The following is a 20,692-nucleotide window of genomic DNA, read 5'->3' on the forward strand; positions in this document are numbered from 1 at the left end:
CAGTTTTTCTTCAGTTGAGTCATTACAATTTAATCAAATAGTTAATTTTAAATAGTATTTTAATATTTGTAAATGTCAGAGATATTCATACATATTCAAACTTTTTGACAGTATTGACAGCTCCTCATCCGTTAATCCTTTCATTCCCATGATCTTTCTCCTGAAACTTCTACAGTAAATCTGAGCCTTGTGGAAGTGTTTATGAACTCACTTCTTGAGGCCTGCAGTCCATCTGATGGTGTTACTCCCATGTTTACTGGGGAGGAAATTCTCACATTTAGGGACTGACTATGATAGGCTTTGTGACTTATCTCTAGGTGAGGACAGTGGCTGACTTGGGAATGGAGTAACAGAGAATATTCCTGCAATCAGTGGTGTACCTGCTCTCTTTGTCTTTCTTGGTGGTAGTGGTTTCAAATTTGGGAGATGCTCTCAGAGTAACCAAGACAAATAATTGAGGTGCATTTTGCAGAAGCTACACTCTGCAACCATGGTGTGTTGATAGTGAAAGGAGCAGTTTGTAGAGTGAATAGGGTCTCAATTAAACAGGTTGTATTGTCTTGAAAGGCAGTGAGTTTCTACAGTGTTGTTTAAAGTGCTCTCATCCAGACAAGTGAAAAGTCTTCTACAGCAATCTTGACTCATGCATTGAGGACCTCTGGGGTGTCAGAAAGTAAGTCATTTGCTTCAGATATCAGCCTCTGATATTTTCATGTAGCCAAGGCATTTATGAGGCTGGTCTAGTTAAGTTTCTGTTTGAGCAGGACCACCAGGACTTTGATGATGGGCTGTTTGCAATAATAATGTCATTAAACTTCAAAGGGAATGTAAACTGGACATTTTCTTGCGTCATTACCTGACATTTTTGTGTTGTGAATGTCACTCTCCACCTACTAGCTCATTCCTGAGTCAGATAAAGGGTCTAGGTCACAAATACCGACTGTCCATTTCCTTCTACAAAAACTACCAGTCCTGCTGAGTTTCTCTAGAACTATGCTGCTTGTTCCAGATTCCAGCATCTGCACTCATTTCTGTTTAGGTTTGTGACATGTAGGCATGGATTGAATCATTCGCTGAGGAGTTGCAAACTCAGGTAAGCATTGAACAATTTTCATTGACCCATGAATAAAGCATTAACAGTGTTTGGACCTCGGACATTGCCCTGAGCAACTCCTGTATGTCCTGAAGCTATGATGATTGACCTCCAGCAACCATCACCATTGTGGAGAGTAAGCACCAAGTGAGAGGGCCCAGATGACCTACAGATCATTCGGGAGAATGAGGGGTTCATAGATAACAGCTATAGGGAGGTAGTCGTGGCTAAGTTGCAGGAGGCATGTAGCTGGATGACTGTTAGGAGAGGGAAAGGGAAAAGGCATATGCTGTATATTATTGGGGTGGATGACCTACCAGGGGAAAGCCATAGCAACCGGGTCTCTGGCACTGAGTCTGGCTCTGTACCTTAGAAGGGAAGAGGGGTAAAGAGGAGACCAGTGATGGTAGGGGATTTGATAGATAGGGGCTGGATGGGACATACCTAGATTAGTCCTCACTGACTGGAGGGTAACATGCTCTTCCTTTCTTCAAGAAAGGTAATAGGGATAATCCTGGGAATTATAGACCAGTGAGTCTTTTGTTAGTAGTGGGCAAACTTTTGGAGAGGATTCTTAGAGACAGGACTTATGAGCACTTGGAGAAGCATAGACTGATTAGGGATGATCAGTGAGGGCTTAGTGAGGGTCAGGTCATGCCTCATGAACTTGATTGATTTATTGAGGCAGTAACAAAACAAATTGATGAAATCAGAGCAGTGAATGTGATGAATATGTATTTTGGTAAGTCATTTGACTGACTTTCCTGTGGTAGGGTTATTCAGAAAGTCAGGAGTCAAGGGATCCAAGGGAACATGGCTGAAGCTTGTATTCAGAATTGGCTTACCCATAGAAGGCAAGAGGTGGTAGCAGGTGGAAGGTATTCTGCCTGGACACTGGTGATCAATGGAGTTCCACAGGGATCTGCTCAGGGTCGCTTGCTCTTTTGTGATTCTGATAAATGATTTGGATGAAGAATTAGGTGGATTCGTAAGGCCGCAGATGACTTGAAGGTTGGTGTTATTGTGGATAGTGTAGAACATTGTTGTAGGTTACAAAGGAACATTGATAGAATGTAGAGCTGGGCTGAGAAGTGGCAAATGCAGTTCAGTCGTAAAAGTGATAAGCTTTTGAAGGTTGAATGTGAAGGTAGAGTACAGGGCTAAATAGCAGGATTCTTAGCAATGTGGAGGAACAAAAGGATATTGGGATGTGTATCTATAGATCCCTGAAGCTTGCCGTGCAAGATGATAGAGTGGTTAAGAAAGTGTATGCATGTTGGCCTTCATTTGTCAGCGGATTGAGCTCAAGGGCCATGACATAATGTTGTAGCACCATAAAAGTCTTGTTAGACCACACTTGGAAAATTGTGATCAGCTCATTATAGGAAAGATGTACAAATTCAAGTTCAGTTTATTGCCATTCAATTGTACACATGTATACTGCCAAACAAAACAATGTTCCTCTAGGCTAGTTACAAACAAGAAGAGATCTGCAGATGCTGGAAGTCTGAGCAACACGCACAAAATGTTGGAGGAACTCAGCAGGCCAGGCGGCATTATGGAAAAGAGTAAACAGTCGATGTTTTGGGCTGAGACCAATTAGTGCCATTCCTGATGAAGGGTCTCAGCCTGAAAGGTTGACTGCTTACTCTTTTCCACAGATGTTGCCTGGCCTGCTGAGTTCCTCCAGCATTTTGTGTGTCCCTTGAGACAAAGTGCACAACACAGTATTTTCAATTGACACATACAATGTTCAAAGGACAACAAACTTCAAATACAAAAGAAAAAAGAAATAATAATGAATGAATGAATGAATGAATGAGCAATAAATATTGAGAATATGAAATGAAGAGTCCATGAAAATGAGTCCACAGGTTGTGAGAACAGTTCAGTGATTAGCTTAGTGAAGCAATTCCCACTGATTCAGCAGCCCGATGGTTGAGGGGGAATGGCTGCTCCTGAACCTAATGGTGTAGCTCCTGAGGCTCCTGTACCCACTTCCTGACGGCAGCAGCAAGAGGAATGCATGGCCTGAGTGGTGGGGTCCCTGACAATGGATGCTGCTTTCCTGCGACTGTACCCTGTGTAGATGTGCTCAGTGTTGGGGAGGCTTTACCCGTGATGGACTTATGGAGTTGTTGTGCTCAAACGATCCTACCTGCTGCTCTACCTGGCCTCTGTACGCCATCTTGTCATCGTGGCTGATGAGACCAACCACTGTAGTTTCATCAGCAAACTTGATGATTTGGTTTGAAATGGTTCTAGCAGTGCAGTCATACGTCAGTGTGCTGAGCACTTAGCTTTGGGGAGTGCTGATGGAGCTACAGATGCTTTGGCTGACATGTTCTGAACATGGCCTTTCTGTCAAGAAGTCCAAGGTACAGTTACAGAGAGTGGTGTCGTGACCCATTGAGGACACTTTACCCACCAGTTTCCAAGGGATGATTATATCAAATGCCAAGCTGGCTAATAAACAGTGTTCTGGAATATGAGGAACCATTTTCCAGGTGGGACAGGACAGAGTGGAATGCAGACTTTATAGCATCGTCAGTGGACCAATTTGAGCGTTACATGAACTGGAAAGGTTTCGATGTAGCAGGAAGATGGGACTTAATGCAATCCATAACCAGCTGCTCAAAGCACTTCATTATTGTTGAAGTCAGTACCACTGGATAGTTATCATTAAGGCATGTTACCACACCCTTTTTGGACACTGGGATGATGATGGCTGCCTTGAAGCCTGATGGGATGATGGACAATTCCAGAGCTAATGAAAATGTCTATTAGAACCTGTTAACTGAGCTGCTACGCAACCGACCTGATACATTATCAGGCCCCAAAGCTTTACCTAACTAGGGCCTTCCTCACATCAGCTGCGCCCAGACAGAGATCCTGCTCCTCGGGAGGAAGAGGGGCAAGTACATCATTCCATGCAAACAACCAAGCATAAAAGACCTGCATCCTATCAGGTGGAGGAGCATGACTGTTGTTGATGCTCAGATGGGACTTGTAGTCTATTATGGTCTGAAGGCCTGTCACACGCACCTCATATCTCTCGTGTCACAGAAATGGCCGTATACTCCCTGTGAATAATCTTGTTTTGCCTTCCTGATGGTGCGGGAAGGTGCAGCTCTTGCTGACCTGACAACGGACTTATCCCTCGATCTGCAGGCAGCATCCAGCTCTCTCAGCCGTACCCTGACCTCTGCTGTCAACCATGGCTTCTCATATATAATGCCTATAAAAAGTATTCACCCCCCCTTTGAGGTTTTCATATTTTATTGCTTTACAACATTGAATAGATTTAGTTTGGCTTTTTTTGATACTGATCAACAGAAAAAGACCCGTTCATGTCAAAGTGAAAACAGATTTCTACAAAGTGAACTAACTTAATTACAAATATAAAAGTAGATTACTGAAGTATTCACCCCCTTCAAGTCAGTATTTACAAATGCACCTTTGGCAGAAATTACAGCCTTGAGTCTGTGTGGATAAGTCTCTATCAGTTTTGCACGTCTGGTCACTGCAATTTTTGCTCATTCCTTTTCACAATACTGCTCAAGCTCTGTCAGATTGCATGGGTATAATGAGTGAACAGCCCTTTTCAAGTCCAGCCACAAATTCTCAATTGGATTGAGGTCTGGACTTTGACTTGGGCACTTCAGGACATTCACTTTGTTGCTTTTAAGCCATTCCTGTGTAGCTTTGGCTTTATGCTTGGGGTCATTGTCTTGCTGGAAAACAAATCTCCCAAGTCACAGTTCTCTTGCAGATGCATCAGGTTTTCCTCCAGGATTCCCCTGTATTTTGCTGCATTCATTTTACCCTCTATCTTCACAAGCCTTTCCGGGTCTGCTGTAGTGAAGCATCCCCACAGCATGATGCAGCCACCATCATGCCTCATGGTAGGGATGGTGTGTTTTTGATGATGTGCAGTGTTTGGCTTATGCCAAGCATAATGCTTAGTTTGATGGCCAAAAAGCTCAATTTTGGTTTTGCCAGACCATAGAACCTTCTTCCAGCTGACTTCAGAATCTCCTACATGCCTTCTGGCAAACTCGAGCTGATATTTCATGTGAGTTTTTTTCAACAGTGGCTTGCTCTTTGCCATTCCACCATAAATCTGCAACTGGTGAATCAGCAACACAACAGCTGTTGTATGTCCAGTCTCTCCCATCTCAGCCTCTGGAGCTTGTAACTCCTCCAGACTTGTCATAGGTCTCTCGGTGGCCTCCCTCACAAGTCCCCTTCTTGCACGGCCACTCAGTTTTTGAGGCCAACCTGCTCTAGGCAGATTTAGAGTTGTTCCATATTCTTTCCATTTCTTGATGATTGGCTTAAACATACTCCAAGGGATATTCAGTGACATGGAAATTTTCTTTTATCCATCTCTTGACTTGTGCTTTTCAATAACCTTTTTGTGGTGCTGCTTTGAGTGTTCTTTTGTCTTCATGGTATAGCTTTTGCCAGGATACTGACTCACCAGCAGTCAGATAGAGGTGTATTTTTACTGCAATCAATTGAAACACCTTGTCTGCACACAGATCTCCAAAAACAGATCTCCATTTAACTAAAGTAAATTGGCTGCACCAGTGATGATATGGTGTCATTTTAAAGGGGGGGGGGGTGAATACTTTGCAATCAATTATTTTCTATTATATATATAACTAATTTAGATCACGTTGTAGAGTTGTTTTCACTTTGACACAAAATAGCTTTTTTTCTGTTGATCAGTGTCAAAAAAGCCAAATTAAATCCACTGTGATACAATGCCGTGAAACAATAAAACACAAAAACTTTCAAGCTGAGTGAATACATCTTATAGGCTCTGTAGGTGTGCTTAATAACAATGATGTCCTCACTGCATTTATCTAAACAGCCAGTCACAGATCTGTTTATTCATCAATGTTAATGTTATGGTCATAGGTAGCCACCTTCCTGAACATTGTTTTCAAAACTGTCCTGCAATGTTGAGGTCACTCCTTCTGGTCAGGTCTTGATCTCCCTTTGAACTGGTTTGAGTTGTTTAATCAGAGGTTGATATGCAGTAGTTTGTAGTTTGTAGTGGTCAGAGAATCTGAGGTGAGTGTGGGGTGCAGCTATGTATGTACCAGAGATGTTTGGAAAACCAGGTCTAATGTGCTCTCACCTCTGATAGCAAAGTCAATGTGCTGATCAAATTTAGACAGGACTGATTTTAAGTTAGCAATGGTTGAAGTCATTCACAAAAATAAAGAAACCATCGAGGTGTGCAGGTTGCAGGTCACTGATGGTACCGCAGAACTCACACAGTACTTCCCCAGCATTAGCATTGGTTGAAGAGGGGTGGGGGGGGGGGCATATATACAGTCATCATCATAACAGTGAACTCTCTTGGTAAATAGAAGGGACTGCACTTCACCATTAAGAACTCTACCAGGGGTAAACAGTGGGTTCTCATTGCCAAAGTGTTCACACACCAGTTCTTATTAACGTAGATATGTATATATATATATATATATACACCTTTCCAATCATGAAAACAAAGCATGCTGCATGGAAATGCAATCTTATGTCATGAGATGTGTCCCTGCTTTAATTGACTTTGAGCTGATCTGAGAGAAATTTTGCCTTAGAAGTGGATGGGCTATTGTACAGCTGAAGTATTTTAATAATGATACTAATCCTGGTGAGACCATCATTTGGATGAAATGTTCACAGTACTTTAAGAATCTTTTGGATGAGGATATTTAATAAATATAGGAATCTGCTTAGAAGTAGAAGTTTATAGCAAGTGTTTAAGTGCCAGTCATTATTATGCAGCTTTAGCAAATTTCTTTGCATTTTATTTGGTAATATAATGAACATCAGTTTCCTATTGTCACTAATAAATATTTCTGTTTTCTTAATCCATACATTGCATGTATTGTACCTCAAGTTGGTTAATGGCACTTCACAATCTTTCTTTCATTGCATATCCAATGCCAGACTCTTAAGCTGAAGGTACTAATTCCTGTTCAATTTAGGGAATTCATATTTGTAAACTATATTTGTGAGACCTTTCTCCATGAACCTTATTGTTTCTCCAGGTGTTTTGGTCAAATCACTTGACCCCATGTACCTGTGTCCTAATAAGGCCATTGCAACTCTTACTGTAAGGGCCACTTTATCCAGGTGGTGGCCAATATTTTTCTCCTAAAGTTTGTGGACTTTGGTACTTGTTTAAAGTGCAATACTCTGATGTTTTACTATTTTTTTATTCAGGGAAGGACTGGTTCTTGCCAGAATGGCATTAGTATGCACCACAATGTACAAAACATCAAGATGCATGCTATCTTCTACACAGCTTATTTTGGCATTCTGAAGGTTTCTGACACTTTAGAAGAAATATTTATAGTTTTATTGATAATTGCTGAAGGCCAGTTTATATGAGCATTCTCTTTAGGGACCAATGACTAACCAAGGTTGAATACAGAGAAGCAAGCACTTATTGCTTAAGTATTCCACTTCAGACTGATTGTACCACCATTTATTGGGGATGGCCTGAATTTAAATGCATTGTGTACCTCATAGCATGTTACTGCCACTCCACATATTGTTCAGGATGAGTTCGTAGTGGCTAAAAAACCATAAAATAAGGTTTCAAATTTTAATGCTGGTTTATTGATGGAAACTATCCCTTTTTCAAACTCTGCTTCCAGTCCTCCAAACCAGTACAAAAACAGGCTCCCCAGCCACGTTTGACATATTAAAGGTATTGTATATCTTTCAGTGTTGTATGTTAGTAAACAAGTTTAAACAGGCAGGACTCCATCCAGACAACGCCAAAGAAGTTTGCATATACCTCATGTCAGCCAAGCAGAAATATGCTAATTTCTGTTTTGCTTGGAGAATATAGTGAAGCAAATGTTTTGATAACCAACAGAATTTAGTTCTATGAAGTCAGCTATAAATGATTTGTTTTACAGAGACAGATATATTGTGTCTCTGGGAGCCTTTTGATCTTTACAGCACTTAAAATCATACAACTTTAGGGTAAATGTTCTGTGTACTGGTGGGTCTGTTTATACCCACATTTTAGTTGCAGTGTACTTTAACCCTTTAACCTCTTATTTCACACCTTCACCATTTCTGAGCTCTAGATTCTGTAGCTTCAGTTAAAATTGATATATATTGTACATCAGTTATCATGTTTGCTTCTCCCTGGGCATTCCCAAATAGAAAATTATGGATTTTTCTCTTTCTGAAGCAATTCTTTGTATTTTTCTTTGCTGTTAACCTCTAATTTAGTTTAGGCAATAAACACTTCGAAATTCCATTAGAATCAGATTACAGAACTATTTCTTTGGCCCTATTTCATTATTTGTTAGCCATCTGACCATTGAAAGCTTTTAGGAAAAAAAATCATCTTTGAAAGTTCCTTCATTCCTTGATTTTTTTTAGGCCTTGCGAATTTTTGAACATTACTGTACAATAAATTGTAACTTGTTTTGTAGTATTCAGATTCAGATATGTCAACTTGGAAGCTCTATTTCATGAGAATGTGTGCGTAGTTCCAAGAATTATTTTCTGGTCCACCATAAAGTAACCATGTCTTTGAAAAGTAGTTTGCTGTTGGATGCTTTTGAGTGATATCAATTGGCATGGAGCACACAGTTGACACCATTTTCTGTCATTTCCAAGCTTTGAATAAAGGAACAGTAAACAATAGTGGAGACCTGAGTTAATGAGAGTTGTTGAAGAGCCAAGCTGTAAAGATATCCCTTCATTCAAGAACTTTCTGAGACAATTTTCTGTTTTATTTCAGGGTTAAGGGAAAGGAGTTGGGAGGGGAATTGAGAACTATTGGCTGTTTTGTAATCATGTGACATCAGTGAATGCAATTTTTTGATCTTAATATTCTGTAATATAATCAATTGCATGACTGACATTACAAAGTTTTTCATTTTTTATGAGATGTGGGTTTATTCACTGATTTAGATCATACACAGGACTCCAAGATAACATCTAGTTATTAGCAATATACACAGTCTGCTCAGCAAGTGTAGAATTTAATCATTTTTGGAACATATATTTTAAGCTTTTTTTCATCAAAAACAGGGACACCAGTTTAATATTTAATCATGATTCCAGCATTTTTTTTCAGTTGAGATACTTTCAGTAAGAATATATTTTTATCTGATCTGCTAAACAAGGGCTGCAATTTGTTGGCAACCAGATAACCGATTTTGACAGTTGTAATACCTCACACTTCTCACTGGAGCCACTTGTGTAATTACAACGAGGTGTCCCGTGATACAGACAGCTCACTATATTTCTGTGGCTTTAATGAGTGCAAAAGCTAGTAGCATTGATGTTAGTAATTGGTTTAATTCTTTGTCCTTGTTTTCCAGATAGATCACATTAAAACACATCCATTTAACAATAGCAGTTGAGTTATTCCATACAACATATGCTTTTCTCACCAATTGCCCAGTGTAGCTCAGAGCCCTATGGGATGACAAGGACTTATAAACGGAGAGCATCAGCTCAAGGACCGGGAGGGGGGGGGGGGGGGTTGCTGCTGGGGAAGTCAGGACCTCTTTCAGGCTTCATTCAATTACATTCCAAGTCAACAAACCTTGATAGCAAACTCCCTCTCGACTACTTCTCTGATTAATGTTGCTTGATGCCAAAATAATGTAATTAGGTAATAATGAGTGGGTGTATGTTATGTTGACTATCAGGACTAGCTGTCGACCTTAGCGACTTCTACTCAAATTAGAAAAGAAATAGCTTGAAAGTATGTCTTAATGATGCGGTGAAAATACATAACTTTTAAAAAAAAAATTGTTTTTAATTATAAAATGTTTTATTAAGCTGATATAGGTTTAATGGGAAGCTCTTCAGAGAAAATAGATGTTCAAATAATTAAGTAATGAATAAGCAGCAAAGTGACTAAACAGTGTCACCGATGAGCTTTTAGCTCCAGTTGGTTCTCTTAAGTCATATCTAACGCGAGTGTTAATAAGCAGGGTTATTGTTCTTTTTAGCTATCAAGTTGGGTTAACTTCACATTGTTCAATCTTAAAGAAAACTGCAGCGCACACAAAAAAACTCAACAATGTAGAAACATTTCAAGATATGGAGACAATTTAAAAATAAAACTGATAAGTACACATTTGTTCTTTAGTCACCATAATTTGAACAGTTGATATACTTGAAGGGTTACTTTGATGTATACATTACAGGCTTGTTAAACAGAATCTGCTTGTGTACACTGCTTCCCACATTCCAAAGGGAAAAAGGGGAAAATAGTGAAATTAAACTCATAGAGTTCGACAGCTACTAAGGCAACATTTGCCAAATACAGTATAAGCCCAAATATTTTGCAACACAACTATATATTAATTTAATAAAATACACAATATAGCTCTTAGTACAATGAACAAATTTGGCTCATATGCACTGATATTGCAATAAATCAATTGAAAAGCTAGATTCGGTGTAAACACTCCATGATTTTTACATTTGCACACTGATGTTTTGTTTTATTAGTATTTTACTGGTATTCCCTTTAACGAGTCATTTTAGTGTCCATTTTGAATGCAACATAAATATCTACAAACATGGAATAGTGTTTCTTCTTACACAACATATTTATTGTCGGACAATAATATGTCAACATTATGACAGCTAAAATGCAGAGGAGGAATTCAAATAGCTGGACACTAAAATGTCACTCTTTGGTAGTACTGCTTGGGGAATACCCTTCTGTACTTGTTTTATATTAGGTTTGAGAGTATGGGGCAAACTTTTTCCCTCTGCAGGACCCATTTTTGAGAAATGTTTCAAAGTGGGTTTGTACAAATGACTTGTATGTGCATTGAGGATAATGATCCATAATGTAATGCTGAATGAGGTGACAATCAATGACGCACTGTTCACTGCAGATAAATCTAGTTCATAAGGACACCTACATCAGCCAACAATAACTGTACACGCTGAATTAGACTCAATGTTTTCTGCAAAGCTGATACCTGCTTTTTATCAATGCTGCCCTTGATTATTTTCTGTTGAACAATGATATTTCCTTATGTAGAGCTGTACTGACTGGTTAGCTCACCAGCACGTCCATTCTCCACTTTAGTCTAAGGAAGGGCACATTTTGAGATTGTCAAAATTCAATTCAGTGAATGAAACACATCAATTATCATAATTATCCTGGTGAAAACACAAGTAGTCTGCTTCCTAAGACACACAAAAATAACAATGGTAAGTGCACAATGGGCACTTTGAATGCTAGCTCACAGAATTAACAGCATATTTCCTTGTATTCTGCCAATTAATTCTTCATTTGAAAAAAACATTGCTGCCTTAAAACTTGTGTTTGTCCTGTAGAAGAAAGGTAATCAACTGTCATTGAATAAGCTGAATTTATTTCCTCACAGTTGAAGGGTCACTTCCTCGACAATCTTGTAAAAGCTTGTCGATTTCTCGAACTACTTGCTCAGCATCCACTCCGTCCCGTCCTTGGTCCCGTGTTGAGGGTTCGTACTGATCCAATACAGTGTCCACCTCATTGAATTCCCGGCCAACTCTGGAATGCACATCTGCAAAGACTGTAGCCACTGCTTCAGGTGTAATAAAATGGCTGTCACGTCGTTTATCAGGTGATGGGTAGTGGCTGTCAGATGTTAAGTATTGGCTGCTTGACTCTGCTGATGTGTCGGCCATTTTTGGCTTCACCTCAAATCCACCCAGGGATTGTTTACTTGATCTGTTACTGCCTGCAACTGAAGTCTTGTCTGGACTGCTTGCAGCCGATGAGACCTCTTGCAAGAGAGGACTAAGAGCACGTTTAGCTTTTAAATAGGGTTTTACATTTGCAACAAGAATAGTGTGCTCTCGCTTGTCTTTCCCAAAAGTACAAAAAGTTTTTTTCCCCGCAGGAATTGTGTTTTCTTGAGATTCAGATTCAACTGCAGTCTCTACTGCTGGTACAAAAAGATTCCGGCGATAATCTGAACATTCACCTTGATTTGGAGCAGGGAACTGAGGCATCCAACACTTATCTGAATGACCCAAGACACGGCATTCATCTGTACAATTGACACAGTCCTCCTTCTCTGTAATAAAAACAAAACTGTTTACACCTTAAGAACAAATTACTTTAGCCAGCAGAACACTCACATTAACAATCAAAGCCTATAATTAGAGTCCAATTAGCTGTTCTAGGTAGCAGCAATCAGGAACAGTGAGGATAGAGAAAGTGTCTCTTCCAAACAATCAGAAGGCAAAGGCTATAATAACTCAGATGTAAATTATATTAATTATAAGGGGTGAATGTTTCTTTCATGTGCACATACTTAATACCTGTTGTTCAATATCTCCTTTGGCTGAGTAAAGATCAATTTAAGCATCAAATATAAACATATCTACTACAATACACTATATTAAAATCATTTCCAACATATGCAAATTTATTAGAAAATAACTTTCAAATTAACATTCATTTGCAGTACTTTTTCTATTTTGTTTTAAAATCATTTTCATTTTCATTATTCTCCCCAGTTTTTATAAGTTCATTGCTTTATTGTTTAATGACTTATTCTTTAATGAATTATAAAAGCTATATTGAGGGACAAATACCTAAATCTTTATATATTATTCAATAGAGTTGTTAATATTCTACTATGATGTCAAACTTTATTACTACTGCATTAGAGAGAATTAACTTGCATTTATATAAGATCTTACATGAGATCAGGATATTCCAAAGGGATTCATGGATATTCTTCAAAGGGATATTAACTGTGCCATGCAGTAAATTGTAACATAAGAAATGCAGCAAACAATGTGGACACAGAATGATTCCGTAAAGATGGATAAATAACCAAACAATATTTAACTGTACATTAATGCAAATAAATTTGATCTGCTAGACTTGAGCTACATTCAGTCCAAATACCAGTTAGATCACCTAATAAAACGTGGCCAAAAAAATTAAGCAAGTACAATTATATGCTAATATGATTTTTGTTGGGATTACACATCAAATGCATAGTTGTTGCTTCAGCACAGCACTGAACAGTGGCTAGTGGGTCCCCATTTAAACACTTCAACACTGTAACAGTCAGGATAGCTGCCATGGAAGTGAAGGCAAATACAGAGGAGGTTATTTGTTTCTGGACATCACTACATGACTGACTAGTTCAAACAACTTCCATGCTGTAAATGAACCAAAGCGATAATGAGATGTGGACTGAGCAAATGGCCGGTGATTACCTTATACAAAAGACTCATACAGAGGCTGTAATCAGTGAACTCATTCATTTTTCACAATGCTGACCAGAAAACTAGGCTACATCCACACTAGATCGGATAATTTTGAAAACGCCGGTTTCGCGTAAAAATGATAGGCATCCACACTATGTGTTTTTAAAAATATCTCTGTCCACATTGAAATGGATATTTCAGCAAATCTCCTCCTACTGTGCATATGCAGGACACATCTACCGAAAACAAATGACATGTTTGATGTTGAATCTCGTCGTGAAAGACTGGGTGTGCATTTGTCCAGTTACAGACTAGAAAAACTTAAACGATGGACAGCTGTTGGCTCTTGTGCAGGAGGACTTAAAAGTAAAAGAACAAATACTGAAGCATATGGAGGCAAGCGACAGGGAGTTCATAGACAGTATGACCTGGCTGATGATGATCATTGAAAAACTGACTCATTCTGTTGCATTAATAAAGCACCTTGTTAAATGTGTAAACCAAGTCTGCATCGGTATTATCTTGTATTTCCATACAACGTTACATTAGACTGTTACACATCTATTGTCAGAGATGTACCTGCATAAACAGGTAAACCACCTTCATACAAGCAAGGACAGAAAACAGGGCAAAGTGAGTATACTTATTTGTTCAGTAAGTTATGGGTCAAAGTATTTGGTGAGTACATTTCTAACTTTTCTGGCTTCAGTCTTGTTGCTGTCTGTTCTGAAATTGTTGGGCTGCGTACAAGAAAACAATGAAATGGCGCGCTGCCGTCTGACAGTGTTTTCAGATTTCTCCAGTTACCCCGTCCACACTGATCTGCCCGAGCAGCGTTTTCAAAATTACACACCCTCGAAAGCATTTCTGAAAAGCTCGTTTCAGGGGATCAAAAAGCCATTTTAGTGTGGACTGAGGGTAAAAATGAAGAGAAAAAGCTTCGGTTACGGATTTATCCGGTGTAGTGTGGACGTAGCCTTGAGGCTGTCAGCTGAGGTCAGCAGGAGACGCTCATGGAGTGAGCACTGTTTCAGATTCGCTCCATAACCTTTGCTTTTTTTAACCTATGATCACCCTTATTTAACTTATTTTTACCTACACCAAAAGATTCTTGCTACTTTTTTGGACTTATCTTTAAAAGTTTATTGTGAATTTTTGAAGAAATGGCTCTTAGATCTAAAGGGCGAGAACCTGGGAAGAATCCTAACGGGAACGAGAAGAAGCAGACTGATCCTCAGCGCACTGAATTGACTTATGAAATGTTATTGGAGGTTTTAAATGAAAAATTTGAAGAACAACAACAAATTTTTAAACAAGATATAAAGGCTTTTCAAGATTATATGGATAAGACGGATTAAGTAGTTAACCAGCAGCGAGTTCTAATCGCAACTGTATTCCCAGACAGTCCTCCGTTACTCGATCACACTCACAGAATTATGCGTGGATCACCAAGTGCTTCAGCTAAACCACCGGTTTTAATTGTCCGATTTCACTATGTGCATGTTAAAGAGGAACTTATTTGTGTGGCTCGGTGTGTAGGGATGGTCAAATTTCAAGATCACAATTTTCGTTTAGTAGAAGATTTTAGTCCAGAAGTAATGAAGGAAAGGCTTCTTTTTAAACCTCTGAATGTTATGAGAAAAATCTAAAACCTGCGCTCTTATACCCTGCGAAGCTCAGAATATCGCCTCCGAATGCACCACGGTGGGGTTTTTTTTCACATCTGAAGCGAGAAGCTTTCTGAATGAGAATTTCCCTACTGCTACAGATTCTCATCTCTAATAAATGAGTGATTTTGATCGTGCAAGATGGTTTTTATTTCCAAAACCAGATTTTGTTTCCAAAACCAGATTGGTGTAGGTTTACTCTATATTTTATACTCTAGCTAAAGTTTTATTTGACATACTAATCTTGTTATTTTACTTATTTCAACCACTGTACTTTAGCTTTGGTTATTATTATTAATCCTTCGAAGATGAATTTTTTTTACTAAGATGGTGGTTTCTTCTCTAAAATATTTCTGTTTTTTTTGATTTCGCCATTTTTTTCTCTCGTCTTCTTCCTATAATGCATCTCTAATCACAGTTTAAATTTTTTTTGGTTTGTTTGGGTTTTTAACCCGATTTATAAGTTACTACTGATTATATTCTTTTTGTTTTTTTTACGACTAATTATATTAATAAGTTTTGTTTTAGTATAGTGATTATTATTTCTTTAGAGTTTGGGTGTATCTTTTTTTTTATCCTTTATATACGGAGTTGCCTTCTGCTGATATGGGGGTAGATTTAGTTTCATCTTTCCCTTTTCTCAGCCTATCCCTGGCTGGGGTGCTCTTTTTTTTTCCTCTTGGGTGGGGGGGGGGCGGTGGGAGGTCTTTTTCTAAATCTTATGTTTCTTATACCAGTTTTTTTTAGTTTTTTCATTTGGGCTGATTTTAAACTACAAAAATGTCCACTATTTTGTCACTTCCGGGCCCGCCCCTTATTTCTGTTCTTCTTCCGGGTGCATGAGTTCATAATTTGGTTAACTCTTTATATACCGAAGGGTTGATTTCAGAAATATGGCTCAGACCATTAATCTTGTCTCTTGGATTAAACGGAAAAAGATTTTCAAAGTATTCCAAAGACTTAATGCTCATATTATTTTTGTACAAGAAACTCATGTGAGGAAAGAGGATAATGATCGCTTTTTAGGTTTTGGAAGGGTCAACAGTACCATTCGAATTCGAATGCCAAGGTAAAGGGAGTTTCAATTTTTATTGACTCCTCTATTGCATTTGTCCAACACGATATCTTTTCGGATCCGAATGGTAGATTTTTGTTAATTACGGGTTTACTTTGTAATAAAAAGGTTGCTATGGTTAATGTTTATGCTCCAAATGTGGATTGTCCTGATTTTTTTAAGTCCTTATTTACTCCTCTATTGCATTTGTCCAATATGATATTTTTTCGGATCTGAATGGTATATTTTTGTTAATTACTGGCTTACTTTTTAACAAAAAGGTTGCTATGGTTAATGTTTATGTTCCAAATGTGGATTGTCCCGATTTTTTTAAGTCCTTATTTACTTTTCTACCTAATCTAAATGAATATAAGTTAATAATGGGTGTTGACTTTAATTGTTGTTTAAGTCCTTTGATGGACAAATCCATATCTACTCAGACTTTACCTAATAAGTCGGCCACTTGTATTAACTCTTTTTTGACTGATAATGGAATTTTTGATATTTGGAGATTTCGACATTCTGACAGAGTTTTCATTTTTCTCACATGTTTATCATTCCTACTCAAGAATTGATTATTTTTTTTATCGACCCTTGTTTTATTCCATCGGTATTTGGTTGTAATTATGATATTATAGCCATTACTGACCATGCTCCATTAAAACTTTCTATTAAATTTACGGATACAGCTTCTAGTGCTAGACAATGGCGATTTGATTCTACCTTACTGCAAGATTCGGACTTTATTAAATTTATGAAGGAACAGATCAATTTCTTCTTTTCAACTAATTCCACGGATGATATTTCTCGCGGAACACTTTGGGACACTTTTAAAGCATATATACGTGGACAGATTATCTCCTACTCTGTTGGTCTGAGAAAATGCATTAAGAAGGAAACTCTTTTATTGGTTGATAAAATTAAAGAGATTGACAAGAAATATTCGATTACTCCTAGCAAGAAGCTTTACAAACAAAGGGTTGAACTTCAAACGGAACATAGTTTATTACTTACATCTTCGATTGAAAATCAATTAATGAAAACCAGATCTGATTTTTATATACATAGTGATAAATCAGGTAAACTGTTAGCTAGTCAATTGAAGAATGCTTTGGTTAAACGTCAAATTACTAAGATCCGTCAGCGGAATGGGGATCTGACAGTTAACCATGATGAGATAAATAAATCATTTCAAGATTTTTATACCTCCCTGTATCATTCCGAATTCCCTCATGATCGTAATACCATGTGTGATTTTCTTGGGAAATTGAATTTTCCAAAATTATCATCAGATGATCTTTCAATATTAGAAACTCCTATTATGGATGCAGAAATTAAAGGGGTTATTTCCTCAATGAATTCTGGGAAAGCACCAGGTCCAGATGGGTATAACCATATAACCATATAACAATCACAGCACGGAAACAGGCCATCTTGGCCCTCCTAGTCCGTGCCGAACTCTTAATCTCACCTAGTCCCACCTACCCGCACTCAGCCCATAACCCTCCACTCCTTTCCTGTCCATATACCTATCCAATTTTACCTTAAATGACACAACTGAACTGACTACTACTTCTACAGGAAGCTCATTCCACACAGCTATCACTCTCTGAGTAAAGAAATACCCCCTCGTGTTTCCCTTAAACTTCTGCCCCCTAACTCTCAAATCATGTCCTCTCGTTTGAATCTCCCCTACTCTCAATGGAAACAGCCTATTCACGTCAACTCTATCTATCCCTCTCAAAATTTTAAATACCTCGATCAAATCCCCCCTCAACCTTCTACGCTCCAATGAATAGAGACCTAACTTGTTCAACCTTTCTCTGTAACTTAAGTGCTGAAACCCAGGTAACATCCTAGTAAATCATCTCTGCACTCTCTCTAATTTATTGATATCTTTCCTATAATTCGGTGACCAGAACTGCACACAATATTCCAAATTTGGCCTTACCAATGCCTTGTACAATTTTAACATTACATCCCAACTTCTGTACTCAATGCTTTGATTTATAAAGGCCAGCGTTCCAAAAGCCTTCTTCACCACCCTATCTACATGAGACTCCACCTTCAGGGAACTATGCACTGTTATTCCTAGATCTCTCTGTTCCACTGCATTCCTCAATGCCCTACCATTTACCCTGTATGTTCTATTTGGATTATTCCTGCCAAAATGTAGAACCTCACACTTCTCAGCATTAAACTCCATCTGCTAACGTTCAGCCCATTCTTCTAACCGGCATAAATCTCCCTGCAAGCTTTGAAAACCCACCTCATTATCCACAACACCTCCTACCTTAGTATCATCAGCATACTTACTAATCCAATTTACCACCCCATCATCCAGATCATTTATGTATATAACAAACAACATTGGGCCCAAAACAGATCCCTGAGGCACCCCGCTAGTTACCAGACTCCATCCCGATAAACAATTATCCACCACTACTCTCTGGCGTCTCCCATCTAGCCACTGTTGAATCCATTTTATTACTCCAGCATTAATACCTAACGACTGAACCTTCTTAACTAACCTTCCATGTGGAACTTTGTCAAAGGCCTTGCTGAAGTCCATATAGACTACATCCACTGCCTTACCCTCATCAACATACCTCGTAACTTCTTCGAAAAATTCAATAAGGTTTGTCAAACATGACCTTCCATGCACAAATCCATGCTGGCTACTCCTAATCAGATCCTGTCTATCCAGATAATTATAAATACTATCTCTAAGAATACTTTCCATTAATTTACCCACCACTGATGTCAAACTGACAGGTCTATAATTGCTAGGCTTACTTCTAGAACCCTTTTTAAACAATGGAACCACATGAGCAATACGTCAATCCTCCGGCACAATCCCTGTTTCTAATGACATCTGAAAGATCTCCATCAGAGCTCCTGCTATCTCTACACAAACTTCCCTCAAGGTCCTGGGGAATATCCTGTCAGGACCCGGAGATTTATCCACTTTTAAATTTCTTAAAAGTGCCAGTACTTCCACCTCTTTAATTGTCATAGGTTCCATAACTTCCTTACTTGTTTCCCACACCTTACACAATTCAATATCCTTCTCCTTAGTGAATACCGAAGAGAAGAAATCGTTCAAAATCTCTCCCATCTCCTTCGGCTCCACACATAGCTGACCACCCTGATTCTCTAAGGGCCCAATTTTATCACTCACCATCCTCTTGCTTTTAATATAACTGTAGAAACCTTTCGGATTTACTTTCACCTTATTTGCCAAACCAACCTTGTATCTTCTTTTAGCTTTTCTAATCTCTTTCTTAAGATTCCTTTTACATTCTTTATATTCCTCGAGCAATTCCTTTACTCCAAGCTGCCTATATCTATTGTAGACATCCCTCTTTTTCCAAACCAAGTTTCTAATATCCCTTGAAAACCATGGTGCTTTCAAACCTTTAACCTTTCCTTTCAATCTAACAGGAACATAAAGATTCTGTACCCTCATAATTTCACCCTTAAATGACCTCCATTTCTCTATTACATCCTTCCCATAAAACAACTTGACCCAATCCACTCTCTCTAAATCCCTTCGCATCTCCTCAAAGTTAGCCTTTCTCCAATCAAAAATCTCAACTCTAGGTCCAGTCCTGTCCTTCTCCATAATTATATTGAAGCTAATGCTATTGTGATCACTGGACCCGAAGTGCTCCCCAACACATACTTCTGTCAGCTGACCTATCGCATTCCCTAACAGGAGATCCAACACTGCCCCATCTCTAGTCGGTACTTCTACGTATTGTTGCAAAAAACTATCCTGCACACATTTCACAAACTCTAAACCATCCAGCCCTTTTACAGATTGAGCTTCCCAATCTACGTGTGGAAAATTAAAATCTCCCACAATCACCACCTTGTGTTTACTACAAATATCTGCTATCTCCTTACACATTTGCCCTTCCAACTCACGCGCCCCATTAGGTGGCCTATAATATACTCCTATCGGTGTTACTACACCTTTCCCATTCCTCAATTCCATTCAAATAGCCTCCCTAGAGGAGCTCCCTAATCTATCCTTCCAAAGCACCGCCATAAGATTTTCTCGGACAAGCAATGCAACACCTCCTCCTCTGGCCCCTCCTACTCTATCACACCTGAAGCAACTAAATCCAGGAATATTTAGTTGCCAATCATACCCTTCCTGAAACCATGTTTCACTAATAGCTACAACATCATAATTCCAGGTATCAATCCACGCTTTAAACTCATTCACCTTTCTTACAATGCTCCTAGCATTAAAATAGATACATTTAAGATACTCTCCACCTCCTCCTCTCTTTTCATCCCTAACAATGCATTCAGATTTATTATCCTTTTCTTTCTTCTCCCCTACATCTTTGGGCTGAGCGCATCCCTTCTCCATCACCTGCCTTTCCTCCCTCACACACTGTCTACTTACTTGCTCTACTGGTGAACTAACCTCCTCTCCCATAGTTTCCTCAAATTGATTCCCACCCCCCCATCTTACTAGTTTAAAGTCTGCCCTGTAGCACTAGCAAACCTCCCCGCTAGGATATTGGTCCCCCCAGGATTCAAGTGTAACCCATCCTTCTTGAACAGGTCACGCCTGCCCCAGAAGAGGTCCCAATGATCCAGAAACTTGAATCCCTGCCCCCTGCT

At 38.8% G+C, this 20,692-nt stretch overlaps 1 protein-coding gene across 1 annotated transcript in view; it reads right to left on the minus strand.

Annotated features, from left to right (window-relative positions):
- Positions 1-8,525: 8,525 nt before the first annotated feature.
- Positions 8,526-20,692, minus strand: part of LOC132391479 (protocadherin-17-like) — a 156,731-nt gene continuing 144,564 nt past the window's right edge. The window contains 1 exon segment of the mRNA XM_059964737.1: positions 8,526-12,180. Within this exon segment, the coding sequence (XP_059820720.1) occupies positions 11,489-12,180 (692 nt within the window). The 3' untranslated portion in view covers positions 8,526-11,488.

The sequence above is a fragment of the Hypanus sabinus genome, chromosome 3, assembly GCF_030144855.1.
Source record: "Hypanus sabinus isolate sHypSab1 chromosome 3, sHypSab1.hap1, whole genome shotgun sequence".
NCBI classification, from domain to species: Eukaryota; Metazoa; Chordata; class Chondrichthyes; order Myliobatiformes; family Dasyatidae; genus Hypanus; species Hypanus sabinus.